The following is a 17,257-nucleotide window of genomic DNA, read 5'->3' as shown; positions in this document are numbered from 1 at the left end:
ATACCTGCTACACGCTCACAGCAGACTTTTCTGTTGTCTCCAAAATTCCTTCTTAAAGGGCTGCTACCTGTGACCCCTGTCCTGTTTCCAACACTCAGCCCAAACTTTCTTGGTGACCTGAGCAATTGATTGACAATCCCTAACTTGCATTCTTCCCTCGGGAACTCAAAAGCCTGTCAGTTCACATAACCCATCTCCCCCAAGGCAGGAAATGCAGTCCAATAACCCCCAGCGTGTCCCCAGAGTCCTAGCCTTTACCCCCTCATGGTTTATAAAACATCACTCTTTCCACATAGAAGCTTCCCTCAGACCAGGTCTCGATGTCCTAATTAGTTGGATCCCTAACTGAATACATAGCCTTATCATGACCACCACCACCCCCTGAAGAACAGTTCATAGGGCCTGACAGACAGGAAGTGAATGATGTCCACCCGGGAGGGAGGTCAGAAAGTGAGGAAGCAGAAAGGTGGATGGGCTCCTAACTCCTGGGCTGGGTAGGAGCGTCCAGGGCCTGCTCTGAAGCTCTGTGGACACCTTGTCTCCCCCAAGCCTCAGGTTCCCCACTCTGGAGCATTGCTCTACTGGCGGGGAGGCCATGCTGCCCGAGGAGCAAGAGAAGTGGAGACAACGTACGGGCCTTCTGCTCCAACAGATCTACGGACAGTCAGAAACGGTAGGTGGATGGGCCCCTCTGGGCCACCCAGCCCAGCAGAGGAGCTGAATCTGCCAGAGCCTGTGCACCGGCCCCACTGTGCTCACAGCCAGCAGAGGGCGGCTCCGGAATTCTAGGCTGATTGGGCCCCAAATCAGTTTGCAGAGAGACGATTCACACACAATCTTTGACTCGTCAAGACCTCAGTGTGCTGACAACTATTGGACAAAACCTTCCAAAGGGGTCTGAGGACAGGGGCTGCATCCCTGGGATCAGGGGAGCCAGGAGGAGCAATGGCAATGGAGGTACCTCCTGCCTGAGAGTGCTGCCCACGTCAGCCTCCCTCCCTAGAGCAGCAGCCACAGGGTCAGGCAGGAGGTGGCCCTGGAAGCTCAACCCTGGGTGTGTATGAGGGCAGCACACACGTTTGATTGTGGGGTAGGAGCAGGAGGGGAGGAGGGAGCAGAGGCATCACACACAAACACACACACACACACACACACACACACACACACACACACACTGTCACCCCCAAGGCGATCACTGAGCATGCAGTGGGCAGGCCGTGCAGTCTGCTGTGCTGGCATCTTCAACGCCCTGATGCTGACACAGCCACTCTCCCCGCCTCCCACTATCCCCTCAGCTCACAGAGTCACCCCCTCTCAGGACCTGTAGGGCAGGCTCTTTTGGTCCTAATTCACTTATTTGTCTGATGGTGTGTTGTTTTTTGCAAAAGAAAATGTTTTAGTCAGTTAAGTGGTCTGCTTCCAGGCCTGAGAAATGTGAGGGCTCGAGGCCTGACCTTGCATGGCTGCCAGTTCACTTTTGGACAAGGAGAAGCACACTCTACACCCATAACCCCAGTCCCTTGGCATCGACTGCTTGAAGCCACAGAATACTCCCTCCTCGCTGCCCGGAGCCTCGTTTCCCAAAGCACTTGCAACCCGCTCGCTCACCTGTGGGCGATTCCGGGTCCTGAAGTGTGAGCAGCAGCTTGGAGAGGGAGGCCTTCCTCTCCCAGGAGCTCAGGTGTCAGTTCCTCTGAGCATCGCCCATGGCAGCTTCACACCCATAGGCATAGGTGGGACCCGCCAGAAGTTGGGCTTCCCAGTGTCCAAAATGGGAACAGAATGCTGACCCTGCGGGTGGTGGTGAGGGGAGGGGAAGGGGTGTGCTGGCCCCCGGGCTGTGCCCAGCCTGCACTTCCCCCAGGGCCGGCCTGCTGTCCTCACTGATGTGGGAGTCGTGCGCCAGGTGTCAGAGGTGCAGAGCCAAAGGGGCCGTCTCCATGCTCAGACGCTTGTTTTCTATGGAGGGAAACACCCACAAAAGTCAGTATAATGCCCTGTTGGCGACAACAGAAATGGGGGGAAATACCACCGAAGGAGGATCGCCCAGGCCTTCTCCTAGGGCCTGAGTCTGGCTGGTTTCACTGAGGAGCCAGGTGAGCTCATGGTGCGGCCAGTGCAGCTTCCCGCCCCCCAGGCTCTGAGAGGGGGTGCCGGCCCGGCCCCTCTGACAGAGGAGACCCAGGGCATCCCCTCATCTTCTGACTGTGAAGGCTTTGCTCTAGGACAGATGGTAGCTTCAGAGAACCAGGAAGGAGGCAGAGGTCACCAGGAGGGCAATGGGGTGGGAGTGGTGGCAGAGGAGCGACCTAAGTGATTCTAGCGCAGCCCCGAGGGCAGATGGGGCAGGGATCTTGTCAGCTTCAGTCTTGAGTAAGTGTTGGTCAAATGGACACAAGCCTGGCGTGCAGTGGGCACTCCCCCACCCACAACCCGCCCACAGCCCTGAGCTCAGGCCTTGGCTCCTTTCTTGGCCTCCCCCATGGGACCCTGTGGCCCAGGATGCAGAGCTCCCAGCTCCCCACAGGCTCTATGAGCAGTGACCCGTGACCCCTGCAAGCAGGTGTGCTGTGTATGGTTCTTGCTGCTCTGTGATCTGCCTGGACCCTTTGACCACTGGTATTCTCTTCCTTTTGTGCACAGGGTTTGACTTGCGCCACTCCCCGGGGATCACAGGTCAAGCCTGGTTCCATGGGGAAAGCCGTTCCACCCTTCGACATTCAGGTTTGGTGCTAAAGGCGGGGCCAGGGAGCACTGAGGGCTCAGCTGGGAACAGACCCCGTGTGACACCAGGTGGCAGAAGCAGCCGTGTCCCCTGCCCGAGGTGTCCTTCCTCCTCTCCTCCTAGTTCCCTCTGATTTCCTGGGAGGTTTCAGTACTGTGGGCCCCAGTGCAGCTCACAGTGCCAGCCGAGGCCGCACACACAGCCGTGGCACACGGGACCTGGGGAGCGCTGGCAGCTCTGTCCACCCGCCAGGGCTTTTAGCTTGTCCTGACCCTGTTTTGTAGCTTGAAGACACATGCAATGTCCACGTACCAGGAAACAAACACACCCATGACTTGCTGATTTCAAAGACTTGACAGCTTCATTCTGTTTCTGCCAGGGACCTCCCCATGGTCCCCCCTGGTGTCACACGCATAAGCCAGGCAGAGCTTGGGTGGGCAGGATGCTGGGAGCCCTGCAGGGGGACTCACAGACCTCTTGCTCCAGATCATCGACGACGAGGGCAACATCCTGCCGCCCAACACTGAGGGCAACCTTGGCATCAGGATCAAGCCCACCAAGCCCATCGGCCTGTTCATGTTGTATGAGGTGAGGGCGCCCCGCCTGCCACTCCCTGTCCCTGGCACCCCTGCAGCGAGAAGGGAGGGGACTCAACTCTGCATCCTGAGACTCCTCCCATCTCCGTTATGTGATCCAGTTCAGTGAAGCCAGGTCCAGTTCCTGCAAAGCTCACAGCCTTTCCTGTCCTAACCCATGTGGTACTGATGGGGTAGGGAAGACTGGCTTCATAATCATCGAACCTGGGGGCTGATGATTAAGAAGGCAGGCTTCAGTTGGGTTCACATGCTACCATCCAGTTTACCGACAGGGTGTGAACAAACCTAGTAACTGTCCTGAGCCTCCTGGGGCCTCTCCTCCCCCACTTCTCAGAGAAACCACCTGCAGACCGTAGGAGCCATGTGTTTCCCCATGTCAAATAAACGGCAGATCTAAGATTCAAACCCATGTCTTTCAGCCCCAAAGCCTAATGGGAAATCCAGGGATTACAGAACCTGTGATGGGCTCTAAGGAAACTGCCCAGATAACCCCTAGCCCTCCCAGGGTAGTAGAGGCCACTAAGAGGAAATTCTCAGCTTCCAAAATGGGCCATGGAAGGGTGGGCACACCTGAAACTGATCTCAGATTCCACCTCCTTTCTCCCAAAGAACAGCCATCAGAGGGTCTCTCTCTTGGAGTCACTGTTGTTATCACTCTGGCCCCCAGGGGGCATTGCTCCTCATACTACCAACCAACAGTAAAAAATACTGGTTAAACCATTCATCAAATTTGTTTATCTTTTCAAAGAACCAGCTTTTGGTTTCATTGATTTGTTGTATAATTTTTTTAGTCTCTATGTTATTTATTTCTGTGCTAATCTTTATTATTTCCCTCCTACTTACTCTGGGCTTTTCTTGTTGTTCTCTTTCTAGTTCTTTAAGTTTAAGGGTTGAATAGTTTATTGTTAATTTTTCTTGTTTTTTGAGGTATGCCTGCAGTGCTAGGAACTTCCCTCTCAGGACTGCTTTTGCTGTGTCCCATAGATTTTGGGTTGTTGTATGTTCATTTTCATTTGTTTCCAGTAAGTTTTTAAAATTTATTTCTTGACTAGAGGCACAGTGCACAAAATTCATGCTCAGAGGCATCCCCTCAGCCCAGCCTGCACCCTCTCCAATCCGGGACCCCCCAGGGAATGTCCAACTGCAGGTTTAGGCCCAATCCTGCAGTCAGACATTCCTCTCACAATCCTGGACCGCTGACTCCTAATCGCTCACATGCCTGCCTGCCTGGTCACCCCTAACTACCCCCTCCTGCCAGCCTCATCACTCCTCACTGCCTCTGCGTGCCAGCCTGATCACCCCTAACTGCCCCCCGCTGCTGGCCAGGTCACCCCCAACTGCCCTCTCCCTGCCAACCTGGTCGCTCCTAACTGTACCCCCCCCCCCCCCACCAGCCTGGTCACCACTTACTGCATGCTCTGCCAGCCCGATCGCCCCCAACTGCCCCCCTCTGCCAGCCTGGTTGCCCCTAACTGCCCCCCTGCCAGGCTAATCACCCCCAACTGTCTCCCCTGCTGGCCAGGTTGCCCCCAACTGTACCCCCTGCTGGCATGGTTGCCCCCAACTGCCCCCTCTGCTGGCCTGGTCGCCTCATGAGCCTGCTGTTGAGTAGTTTGGTCATGCCTCACTAATCCCCCTGCAAGTCTGGTCACCCCACGCACACTGCTTTTTCAGTCATTTGGTCGTCCCTCACTAACCCCCCTGCCGGCCTGGTCGTAGGCAGCCATCTTGTGAGGGTGTGAGGGTTAATTTATATATTACCTCTTTATTATATAGGATTTCGTTGGTAACCCATTCTTTGTTTAATAACATGATATTTAGCCTTCCCGTGTTTGAATGTTGTTGGGGGGTTTTGACTGTAGTTGATTTTTAATTTCATTCCACTGTGATCTGATAAGTTGCTTGATATGATTTCTATCTTCTTGAAGTTGTAGAGACTTGTTTTTTGTCCTAACATCTGGTCTATCATTGTGAATGATCCATTTGCACTTGAGTAGAATGTATATTCTGCTGCTTTGGGGTGAAATGCTCTATTATTGTCAGTTAAAATAATCTGATCCAGTGTGTCCTTTAGAGTCACTGTTTCCTTACTAATATTTTATCTGGAAGATCTATCCCGTGAAGTCAGCAGGGTGTTAAAGTCCCCTGCTATGACTGCATTATTGTCAATCTCTCCATTAAAGTCCTCTAGCAGTTTTTAAATATATTTAGGTGCTCCTATATTGGGTGCATATATGTTTACCAGGGTTCTATCCTCTTGTTGGATTCATCCCTTTAGTATTGTGTAGTGATCTTTGTTGTCTTTTGTGATGGCCTTCATTTTGAAGTCTATTTTGTCAGATATGAGTATTGCTACTCCAGCTTTTTTTCCATTTCCATTTGCATGGAAAACTTTTTTTTCCATTCCTTCACTCTCATCCTGTGTATGTCTTTTGTTCTGAGCTGGGTCTCTCATAGACAGTATATAGTTGGCTCATGTATTTGTATCCATTCAGTTATCCTATGCCTTCTGATTGGACCATTTAATCCATTTACATTTAGGGTTATTATTGATAGGTACTTATTTACTGCCATTTTAATTCTGTATGTGTAGGTTTCTCTCTGTTTCTCCTTCTCATTACAGCAGTGCCTGTAGCATTTTTTATAATGCTGGCTTGGTGGTTATGTATTCCTTTGGCTTTTTTTTTTTTTTTTTTGTCCAGGAAGCTCTTTATTTGACCGTCTTTATTGAATGATAGCCTTGCTGGGTATAGTGATCTTGGTCTCAGATCCTTGCTTCCCATTACCTTGAGTACTTCATGCTATTCCCTTCTGGCCTATAGAGATTTTGATGAGAAGTCAAGTGTCAGCTTTATGGAAACTCCTTTGTAGGTAACAGTTTTCTTTTCTCTTGCTGCCTTTAAGATTCTCTCTTGGTTTTTAATTTTTGGCATTTTAATTATGATGTGTTGGGGCATGGACCTGTTTGGATTCTTCTTGCTTGGGGTTCTCTGTGCCTCCTGAACTTGTGTGACTTTTTTCTCCACCAGGTTAGATATGTTTTCTGCCATTATTTCATCAAACATTGACCAGCTGGTTCCTCTACGCTCCTACTAGGGACTAAGCCCACAACCTGGACATGTGCCCTGACCAGGAAGTGAACTGGCAACCTTTTGGTACATGGGATGACGCTCAACCAATGGAGCCACATTTGCCAGGGCCACAAGCTTTCTTTGAGGATGAGATGAGATAGCACTTGGGGAAGAAAATTCATTTAACAAATGTTTATTGACACCTTTTATCTATTCAGCTACTGTGTTATATTAACAGCAATTGTCAGTGTATTTTGTACATTAATTGACCAGTAGCATGCATTGAGTGTTTGCATGTAGAGTAAATAGACTCAGAGAGATTACAAAAGTTGCACAGGTGCCTGGTGGCGTGAGAAGCAGGATTCAAACGCAGATCTGAGCCCCAGGTTGCAGCTAAACATCTCTAACCTCACTGCCTTCAATAAGAGCGATGTTATCTTTGCAGAATGACCCAGTGAAGACAGCCAAAGTGGAGTGTGGGGACTTTTACAACACTGGGGACAAAGCAACTATTGACGAAGAGGGCTACATCTGGTTCCTGGGGAGGGACGATGACATCATCAACGCCTCTGGGTAGGTGTGGCTGACCTGGGGCCTGGCAGCTCTAGCTTGCTTCACATTTCCTCCATGCACTGGGGATGGACCCTCAGCCTATTCCTGATGCAGCCATGTCTACAGGGCCCTGGCCGGGGGTATCTGTGCATCTCTCCCAACATCAAAATAAAGGTCCAGAAGGCCTGGAAGTGCAACCACAGTAGATACTGTGCAATTTAAAGAGGGGATATAGGACTGGGAAGGGAGACTTATTTGAGCCCCTATTTGTCCCCATTGGTTGGGGGAAAATATTCTCTGTGTTCCTCTAATTAATGGGACACATGTCACAGAACAACAACAATAGCAGCTAAGCTTGTGGAGTACTTACTGTGCGAAAGTACACTCCTCTGTGCTTTGCTTAACCCAGTAGATGCCATTATTGTGCCTATTTTACAGACGAGGACACTGAGTCATTGACTAGTGAACTAAGTTGCTGAAAGTTTCCATGGTACTGGAGGGTGAAGCCCAGATTTGAACCGAGGTAGTGTGGCTCCCGATCTGTTGTCCCTCGTGCCTAGGTGATGTAGGGAGGAAAAGTGACACAAGTAACACCTTCCTTTGGATGCATCAGGGCAATTAAGTCGGTTTTACTTTTTAAATTTCTAAATGAGATGCTGATGTAGTGGGACAGAATTTCCCTAAACATTTAAGTCAAAGTTTGAGGCTCCCAAGAGTACAGTAAGAGTCCTGCTGGGAAGCTCCTGGTGCCACGCCCACAGCCCTGGAGGACAGCCTTCCACCCCCACCCGCCCTTCAGAGGCAGTGAGGGGAGACCTGGGAGCATCTGAGCCTGGAACGCCCAGGTCTTCACATCCTGGTCCCACTGCAGCGCCTTTTCACAGGCCTCTCGCTCTCGTGAAGGTTGCCCTCTGTGCCCAGGGGAGCTGTGACTCCCACACATGGGATTGGAGGGCCTGGGTCACTGCAGCCCTGGCATCTGCTCAGACCCAGAGCAGGAACCCTTGGTCCCGCAGGTACCGCATTGGGCCGGCAGAGGTGGAGAACGCCCTGGCTGAGCATCCAGCGGTGGCTGAGTCAGCTGTGGTGAGCAGCCCGGACCCGATCCGAGGGCAGGTGAGGAGCAGGACAGGAGGTCTTGGGGTCTGCCTGTGGGCACTGGAAGGCTGGTGCAGGGGAACCTTCCAGAGCAGTTGGTGTGCGCGGCACACTTACACCGTGTGGGCAGCAGGAGGCACTGTGGCATCATCCGTGACATCCTGACTAGATACTGGGTGAGCTGGCTCATTTAACCCTCACCACAACCTATTGAGTTAGAGACTCTTCCTTATTATACCCTTTTAATAGACAAAGAGACAGCATACAGAAGTTAAATAACTTGCCCGGGTTGCACTGTGGTGGAGCCAGGATGGAAATCTGAGCACTCTGTTTCCAATGCATTCATTGGATTTATTGAGCACCTACTATGTACAAGGCCTGTGCAATTAAATGGGGACATAAATAACAATATAAAAGCAATAAGTTCAGCCCAGCCTGTGTGGCTCAGTGGTTGAGTGTCAACTTAGGAACCATGTTTGATTCCCAGTCAGGACACATGCCAGGTCTTGGGCTAGATCCCCAGTAGGGGGCGTGCAGAAGGCAGCAGACTGACTATTCTCTTTCATCATTGATGTTCCTATCTCCCCCCTCCTTTCCTCTCTGAAATCAATAAAAACATATTTTAAAAATAAGAATCAACAACTACTTAAAAAATAAAAACAGTAAGATCAATAAGTTACCAACAATTATTAAAAGCCCACAAGGTTCCAGGCACAGAACTGTACATACATTAGTGGTAAAAATGATAATGAAAACAATGATGCTGGGGAGAATAATAAAGTTACACTGGGTGCATGTTTTGTGTGCATCATCTCATGGAATCTGAACATAAGGCCACCATGTTCAGCTCCATGGGATGAGCCTGTACTCTGCGCATGTCACAGAGAAGGAATTTGAGGTTAAGTGATTTCGCAAGGAAAAGAGGAGAAATTGGAAGTATTTGGATTTGAACCTTGTCTTGTCCTTTTTCAAAGGCTCAGGTGTCAGCCAGCTTTGCCATTCGTTGCATAAACACTTACTTTTAAACCAGGCAACTGGGTGGCACTCACCCTGAGCCTCCGCTCTGGTTCTGCGTTGCAGGTGGTGAAGGCCTTCATTGTCCTGACCCCACAGTTTCTGTCCCATGACCCGGACCAGCTCGCCAAGGAGCTGCAGGAGCACGTGAAGGCAGTGACAGCCCCGTACAAGTACCCGAGGAAGGTGAGTGGGGCCCTTCCTTGCTTTGCTGCCCCGAGTCTGGTAGGGTGGCTGGGAGTTGCTGAAACCGCACATAGAACGAGCATTTTTCTCTGCAGAACAAGCAATTCGGCTTAGGGGTGGATGCAGCCAACTGAGTGGGATGGAACCTCTATTCCAAAACGTGCTGCACATTACCCTGAGGGCAAAAATATCAGACCAGTGCCCAAAGCTATCCAAGGAGGGTATTTAACATCCTTCAAAATTTGAAAACGACATCCAAATCAGCAGCTTTCTAACTATTCCTAAGCATGATTCATACTAAGATATACATTCGATACTGCCACTCAATACTTATTTATGTACACCACAAATGAGTGTTAACAAAATTATATTTAACCTTAAAAGATGCCGTCCATTCTTGTAATTTTTTTCTACTGCATTTGTTTTTCTGTTTACAGATTTATTTATTGTCAATCTTCACCTGAGGATATTTTTCTCATTGATTTTTAGAGAGCGTGGAATGAGGGGAGGGAGGGAGAGGGGACAAAAGAGAGAGAGAGAGAGAGAGAGAGAGACATTGATGTAGAGAGACACATCAATTGGCTGCCTCCTGTACACACCCTAACTAGAGCCAGGGATGGAAACTGCAATCCGGGTACATGCCCTGAACCTGACATCAAACCTGAGACCCTTCGCTGTGTGGGCCGACGCTCTGACCCCCGAGAAACACTGGCCAGGGCTGCATGTGTCCAATAGAGAAGTTATAAAATTATTTGTGAAATGCAATATTATCTTGTAATTTTAAATGATGTAGATTTTCTATTTTTAATATAAAGGTACCACAATATATTGTTAAGACAAAAAGCAGGCTATGAGAGAATATACATGATATTATTGTATTTGTTTAAAAACAAAGTTTGAAAGGATATGGATGCCAACACCTTAACATTTCCTACCTTGTCTGAATGTTTATAGTCAGTGCATATTGTAAAGCTGTGTAGCTACCTACCATTACTGAATATTTACATCAAGTGCCAGGCCCTGGATTCAATGCTTCACGTGCATTATTATTTCATTTCATCCTCCCCGCAGCCTGTGATGGTCTAACCAAGTATTTTACAGAGTTGAAGTTGAGGCTCAGAGAATAGAGTTAATACAGGCAGAGCTGGACCTCAAACCATGTGTCTCTTACAGCAGCAGCGTTCTTGCTTTTAATGTCAGGCTCTGCTGCCTCCTAGAGATAGAATAGGGATGCGTACCACTTAGGGAGGGCTAGATGTTACTGTGAGTAACAGTCAGCCCCACAGCCACGTGGCTTATTCTAGGGAAGACAGCTCCCATGCTCATGCCACATGCCCACCCTGGTCTCCTGGGACCCGGTAGAGAAGCAGCCACCACGTAGGGACCTGCCAGGTGCTGTCAGAGATGGAGAGAGAGGGTGGCCAGGCTCAGAGGTTCCGACTCTCCTGTGAGAGGTGGCACGCTTCACTCCCCCACATTTCATTGGTCAGAGCATGTCACAGGGCTGCAGCCAGCTTCAGGGGGTCAGGAGGAGGACCTGACATGAGGCCACTACCTGCTATAGCCTGTATGGGGGGACCTGCAGGGCGAAGGGGGGAGTGGGTACTGGTAGGAAGTAACAGCAGGACTCAGGATGGTTTGCTTTCTCCTCACCCAGGTGGAGTTTGTCCCCGAGCTGCCCAAAACCGTCACTGGCAAGATCAAAAGGAGTGAACTTCGGGAAAAGGAGTTCAGTCAGATGCAACAGCATTAAATTCAACTTCCCTTCTGGGTGTGACCTTGGGCAGACCCCTGGCTGCCTCGGTGCCCCCACATGGCGGGGCGAGGGGGGATGCTGAGGCTGATGGGGAAGGGCCCAGGACGGCCAGCATTCCCGCATTTCTGTTCTTTTAAGTGAACATCAGTCACTACCCTGCCTCCAAGGCTCTTGTTCCTTTGGGTGCCCAGGCGGGCGCTCAGATCGGGGCTGAAGATAATAAAGTGCTGACATTGACATCAGGGTGCTCCTGTGTTGTGCCTTCATCGTGTGCATGAACCTGTGCTGAATGCGGTCCCTCCTTGCTCTCCCCCCTCCCCCTGGAGAGAGCACAGGGCCTGATTCTCGCTCCTGTTGCCTCCCTCACACACCCCAGTGTTCCCAGGTGGCCCTGCACGTCCAATAGGTGACCAGGACCCAGAGTTCCGGGAGTGATGCTCCAAGCAGCCCAGGCACCTGCCTCAGCTGGGTCCCAGCCTAGGCCCGGGGTGGGCAAGTGAGTGACCAGCTCTCCAGGGACCGGGTTCCACAGGACTCTCCCAGCTTCTGCAGAGGTGCCCCGTCCCTCATTCCTAAGAGGGGCCAGGGGTCTAGAGGTCTTACCCCTCAGCTTTCCCCCATGTGCACCCACCCACATTCTTTCCCAGGGATCCAGGGTCTTCCAGCCCTTCTCCCAGGGCCCAGAGTCCTCCCTAAAAACTCCCCCTCCACACTCTTCAAGTTCTTTCTTCCATCAGAGGCTTCCCTACCTTCTCCCACAACCTGGGCATGTGGTTCTATGAACTGACCCTTCACTTCATCCATCCTTAGGATGGGACCCCCAGGGGTACATCACAGGCTGGGAGCAGCAGGGGCAGAAGGGGCTCAGCCTGGGGGTGGGGAAGGAGCACATATTATCTCCTTTTCACTCACTCCCGGGAGTCACTCTTAGGGAGATTGTCTCTAAAACCCTTTGCCAGGAGGCACAGACACACACACTCACAGATAAATGTACCGATACCGATACCGCTTGTGGGTGATGTAGTCCTTGAGCCTTTTTTTTTTTCTTTTTGGTCTGGGAAGCTCTTTATTTAACCATCTATTTTGAATGATAGCCTTGCTGGATATAGTGATCTTGGTCTCAGATCCTTGCTTTCCATTACCTTGAGTACTTCATGCCATTTTTGTCTGGCCTGTAGAGTTTCAGATGAGAAATCAGGTGTCAGCCTTTGGGAGCTCCTTTGTAGGTAACAGTTTTCTTTTCTCTTGCTGCCTTTAAGATTCTCTCTTGGTCTTTAATTTTTGGCATTTTAATTATGATGTGTCTGGTCATGGGCCTGTTTGGGTTATTCTTGCTTGGTGATCTCTGTGCCTCCTGGACTTGTGTGGCTTTTTCCTTTACCAGGTTAGGGAAGTTTTCTGCCATTATCAAACATGTTCTCTGTCCCTTCCTCACTTTCTGCCTCTTTCGGCACACCTACTATGTGAAAATTGTTACGTTTCACGTTGTCCCTCTGTTCTCTTAAGCTGTCCTCCTGTTTTTTAATGGTTTTTCTTTTTGGTTCTCTGATTGAGTGAATTTTTTTCAACTCTGTCTTCTAATTCACTGATTATGTCCTCAGTTTTCCCTAATCTGCTGTGTATTCCTTCCAATGTGTTATTTATTTGTGCTATGTCATTCTTTACTTCTGTTTTCAGAGTCAGAGTTACCATATCTCTTTTTCATGCAGTTGAGCATCTTTCCATCATTACCCTGAACTCTGTTTCTGACAAATTTCTTATCTGTGTTTCATTTATCTCTTCTTTTGAAGAATTCTCTTGTTCTTTCATTGGGGTTTGTTTCTTTGTCTCCTCATTTTCATTGTGTGTTTGGTTTTGTGACTGTTTATTAAGTAGATCTTCTACGCTTCTCAATCTCTTGTGCAGTACAGAGTCAAATGCTATTTCTGACTAATTAGACCAGGCAAAGACTTAAAGCCTCCAGAGTCCTCTTCTGCCTGAAGACTGAAAGGATTCTGACTTGAATTGCCCTCAGGCAATCATCCTCAGTTGTGGCAAGAGCTTTTTTTTCAACAGGGTGGGGCAGTGGCTTCTACCTGGAGGCTGTTATTTTTAGTGTCTTACGTGACCTCAGGAACTCAGCACTGTGGGGCAAGGTGTTTTCCAATAGGGTGGGTCAACTGTCTTCCCCCCAGGCAAAGCCTGCTGCATAGCAATTGTCTGTGTAGGAAAGATGTTTTCTGTTGCATAGGGGACTAATTCAGCACAGGAAACCATGGTGTCTGCCTTCTGAGCTCTAACCCCAGAGCCCCTGATCCTGGCTTCTGGTCCCACAGCTCCAGTCCACTCTGCCCTCCCTCTGCCTGAGCACAAAGTGGGTGGCTCCACAGGGAACTTTGCGTGTTGGCCCTTTAAGAGGGTGCGTGAATTTCCAGCATGTCTTCCTGGCAGACAGCAACCCCAGTGCTTTTCACCCAGATGTTATGTGGGTACCCTTCTTATTTCTGGTGCTCTTTATTGGGGGGGGGCATCTTGGGGATTAGACTCCAGAGTTCTCCGTGGCATACCCCACAGCAGAGATATCTCTCTCTGGAACTTCTTGCTGTCTGTGGATGCCCAGCCAGCCCTTTCCCCCCTCTGCCCCTCCATCCAGTCTCTATGCAGTCTCCACTTTTGGTCCTCCATTATTAGGGTTCTCTCTAGCAAGTCTTCAATTGATTATTGGGGCAGTTTTTCTGTATTTTATTTCTAATTCCAGTTTTTTCTTGGGAGGGTGTCTGTGCAGCAGTTACTTACTTTGCTGCCATTTTGAATCTCCTCTGATTCAAAAATAGTACTTTCCACATAATATTTATATTATACTAGAGGCCCAATGAACAAACTTTGTGCAAGGGTCTTGGCTCTTGCAGGCCTGGCTGACTCAGGCGGCCTCCGCAGCCCCTCATAGCCTAGGCAGCTTGCCTCGGCCCTCACAGCTGTGGAGGCTTGCCTCAGCCCTCACAGCCCCAGCTTCATCTGGAAGGTCATCCGGAAGGGCATTCGGAAGGTCATTTGGCTTTCCAGTCTAATTAGTATACTACACTTTTATTATTATAGGTGACAGGTATATGGTTTGTTAAAATGTCTGTAAAATAATTAGTTTTTAATAAATTTGAGTCAGTATTTTTTAGTCATGAAAAATTTCTGAGTCTCAATTAATTCATTTCTTTAAAAAAAAGAAATACAAGGTTCTAAACTGTGGAGAGTGGCTACAGTGTTTGGACAGGTTCAAGCCTCAGACTAATGAGAGTACATGGTCCCCTCATGGCAAAGCCATGTGCAAGTTCTAGCTTGGAGGGCAATGCCCTCTCAGCACAATTATAACCCACGTTAATGTTGTAAACATCTTGACCAGCCCTTACTTTGCCTCGTGGAATCTGGCTATGAAATAAAGACTCGGCTTGCAGGCTGTGGTGCTGTCTCTCCATCAGAGAGAGCAGTGTCCCACCCAGACCCAGTTTTATTCTCTTGTCTGTCTTTTCTAATCTCTCACTGCCACTCCCTCAGGTTCACCCATGACTGTGCTGAGAATGGTACACTAATACTATATAATAAAGAGCTAATATGCTAATTAGACTGGACAGCAGAACAACCTTTCGTAATGACAAGTGGGCGGGGTCGTGAGGCAACCAGGGCCACGAGTGCCAAGACAGCCGGGGCTGGAAAGGCTAAGCCCCTTGCACGAATTTCATGCACCAGGTCACTAGTATATATATAAATGAGGTTAGGCTTATGAGTTCTTTTAGGCAAGAGGTCTTTAAGGAGTAATTATATCTTCTCTCTTCCCACTGCCCTTGCTCTTTAACAGTACTACCACCACTACTACTACTACTGTCCTTACTATGTGCCTGGCACTGTTCCAACCAGTCTGCATGTATTATCTCCTTTAATTCTCATATCAATTCTGTCAGGTAGGTACTATTATTCTTATTTTCGGGTGACGAAACAAGCACAGCAATGCAATGACTTTCTCAGGATCTGTGTGATATGGTAACTGGTAAACAGGATCTCAGCTTTGCCTATTTGGCACTGGAGTCTGTTTTAAAAACAACAGCTGCCATTTGAAAAGCACTTTCCGTATGCTCCATATGCTGGGCCACTTTGAGTGTCTTCCAAGCATTATCTCAAATGGACACAAGACGATGCAATATTGGATCTGAAATGGCTGGGGAAGGCATTGGTGAATGAATTCCTACGGCTTGGCCAAACATAAAATCAACCAAGATTGTGTAGTGTCATAAATTATGGAGTCAAATTTTTTTTTCCTTCAGGAGCAGATACAGTTGATCACAAAATGTAAAGAGAGTGGGAGTCCCTCCCACCCAGTACCCAGTTTCTCAGTTGAGCAGCTCATATCTATTGTTTTTGGTAAAAGAAGCCAGAAATCAGAGATGGAGATGTGTGGCAGGTAGGATAGAAGCAGAATATTGTCGGGAGACCTGGGCATGGCTGACCGCCTTAAAGAAAGGCAGGCCTCCAGTCCTTGGCCATATTAGACAAGCTCTTCAGCGTGCTTCTACAGAGGTAAAACATGACCTACTACACGTGTCATTGCAGAAGCCAAAAGCTGGAGAATCACCTCAATCCCTCCTTTCTTCAAACCATCAGTACTAGTACGTCCTCCTGATGGAGTCTCGAAATGCCGCCCCGCATCCGCCACTTCTCAATGGTCATTATGTCAAGCTTGCCCAAGCCACCATCACAGCTTAGGCCATCCAGCATCCTCCTCATTTCGAAAGCCCTTCTCACAGAACTGACAGCGAGCTCTCTACAATACAAACCTGATCATGTCACTTCCGAATTACCTCTTTCCCATGATATTTTATTTCAAAATTAAGTATCCAAGGACATCAGCCACTTAGTTGAATAGTGAATCATGTCTCTTTTCTCTTAAAATCCTCTCAAGACACCCCATCACACTTCACACAGACCCAAACTCCTTATAATGCCCAAAAAGTGTCTCCTTTGTGCTGTGTCTCCTGCCTGTGTCACTGACCCCAGACTCATCTTCCTCACTCACTAATCGGCCACCCAGCCTCGATCTAGTCCTTGGAAAGCTCAGCCTCCAGCCTGTGTACTTGCTGCTCCTCCTGCCTGGAACGCTTTTCCCATGGTCTTCGCATGGCTGGCTCCTTCTCCTCCTTCAGGTCTCAAAAGGTCACTTCCTAAGAGAGTATCTTTAGTCACCTCCCCTGGCCCCCCGCCCAGTCACACTGCTCTATATCATCCTGCTCTATTTTCTTCTGGACACCTGTTACCTTTGGGATTCTCTTGTTAATTTAATTGATTTTTTTTGTCTGCAGTCTTCTGCCTCCCTCTCATGGGAATATAAACTTGAGAGCAGTAACTTTGATTGACATGTCAAAGCTATATCCATACCTACAGGGTGCCCATTATATGTCTATTGCATGAACGAATGCTCTGTAGGTTTGTCATAAGGTTAAGAAAGTTAATGGGTGTAACGTGTTCAGGTTGACAGGAGAGGGCTGCACAGTTACTCAGAGAACTGGGCTGATCGAGTCTCTGCCATGTTTTGATGTTACCACCTTCACACGTGGTTTCCAGGACAAGTGAGTCAGGGAAGAGAGTGTCGAGACTCAGACCTGGCCTGAAATGCCCGAGACCAGGGAGTTGTGACACCTCCAACTGCGGTTCACGAACCAGAACTGGAATTCAGTGGCCTCATTCTCACTGCAAGAGAGGCTTGGCAATGAGAGAAATGTGTGCATGCAGTCTTCAGAGAGTTCTACATCTCTACCATATACCCATTGTCAAAGGTGAGAAAACTGAGGCACCAAAGGACAAGAAACCTTCTCAACGTCACAGAGCTGGCAACTGGCAACTGACTGAAACCCAGGCTGCCTGGCCCCTGTCTCCTTGACCTCAACACTGTTGTTAAGTTCCCCACAGGAGGTCCACTGAGATCCAGAGAGGATCCCATGGACTTTTCTTCCTGTCCCCATTCTCTTCTCAAAAGTGATGAGTGACTGATTTTTCTGGTTGAATGACAAGGTTATTTTGTACTTTGATAGTTTTGGTGTTCAACCTTTACTAGCCCTGCCTTCTCTTTCACTCGTTCCATGACATAAAAGGCTGTCTGAGCTAAAAGTTCATCATTAACGAATCACTGAGGAAGAACAAGACCCACGCTCAGAGAGAGGTTTCCCTCAGCCACGGCAGGGGTGTTCTATGTGTTTCCAGCAATCTTTGCTGGTGACTTTGAACAGTGGTATTTCTCTCC

At 49.0% G+C, this 17,257-nt stretch overlaps 1 protein-coding gene across 2 annotated transcripts in view; it reads left to right on the top strand.

The window, feature by feature from the left end:
* LOC139009276 (acyl-coenzyme A synthetase ACSM1, mitochondrial-like) overlaps positions 1 to 11,235 on the top strand; it is a 39,214-nt gene extending 27,979 nt beyond the window's left edge. For both annotated transcript variants that reach the window (XM_070413480.1, XM_070413481.1), the window contains exons 8-14: positions 550 to 673; positions 2,644 to 2,724; positions 3,212 to 3,313; positions 6,838 to 6,965; positions 7,961 to 8,060; positions 9,123 to 9,242; positions 10,900 to 11,235. In XM_070413480.1, the coding sequence (XP_070269581.1) occupies positions 550 to 673; positions 2,644 to 2,724; positions 3,212 to 3,313; positions 6,838 to 6,965; positions 7,961 to 8,060; positions 9,123 to 9,242; positions 10,900 to 10,995 (751 nt within the window). In that variant the 3' untranslated portion in view covers positions 10,996 to 11,235. The remainder of the gene's footprint in view (positions 1 to 549; positions 674 to 2,643; positions 2,725 to 3,211; positions 3,314 to 6,837; positions 6,966 to 7,960; positions 8,061 to 9,122; positions 9,243 to 10,899) is intronic.
* The last annotated feature ends 6,022 nt before the right edge of the window (positions 11,236 to 17,257 follow it).

This window comes from Myotis yumanensis, unplaced genomic scaffold (assembly GCF_028538775.1).
Source record: "Myotis yumanensis isolate MYYU_CA2020_CCGP unplaced genomic scaffold, mMyoYum1.0.hap1 SCAF_4, whole genome shotgun sequence".
Lineage (NCBI taxonomy): Eukaryota > Metazoa > Chordata > Mammalia > Chiroptera > Vespertilionidae > Myotis > Myotis yumanensis.
This window is presented reverse-complemented; position numbering and strand designations above follow the sequence as displayed.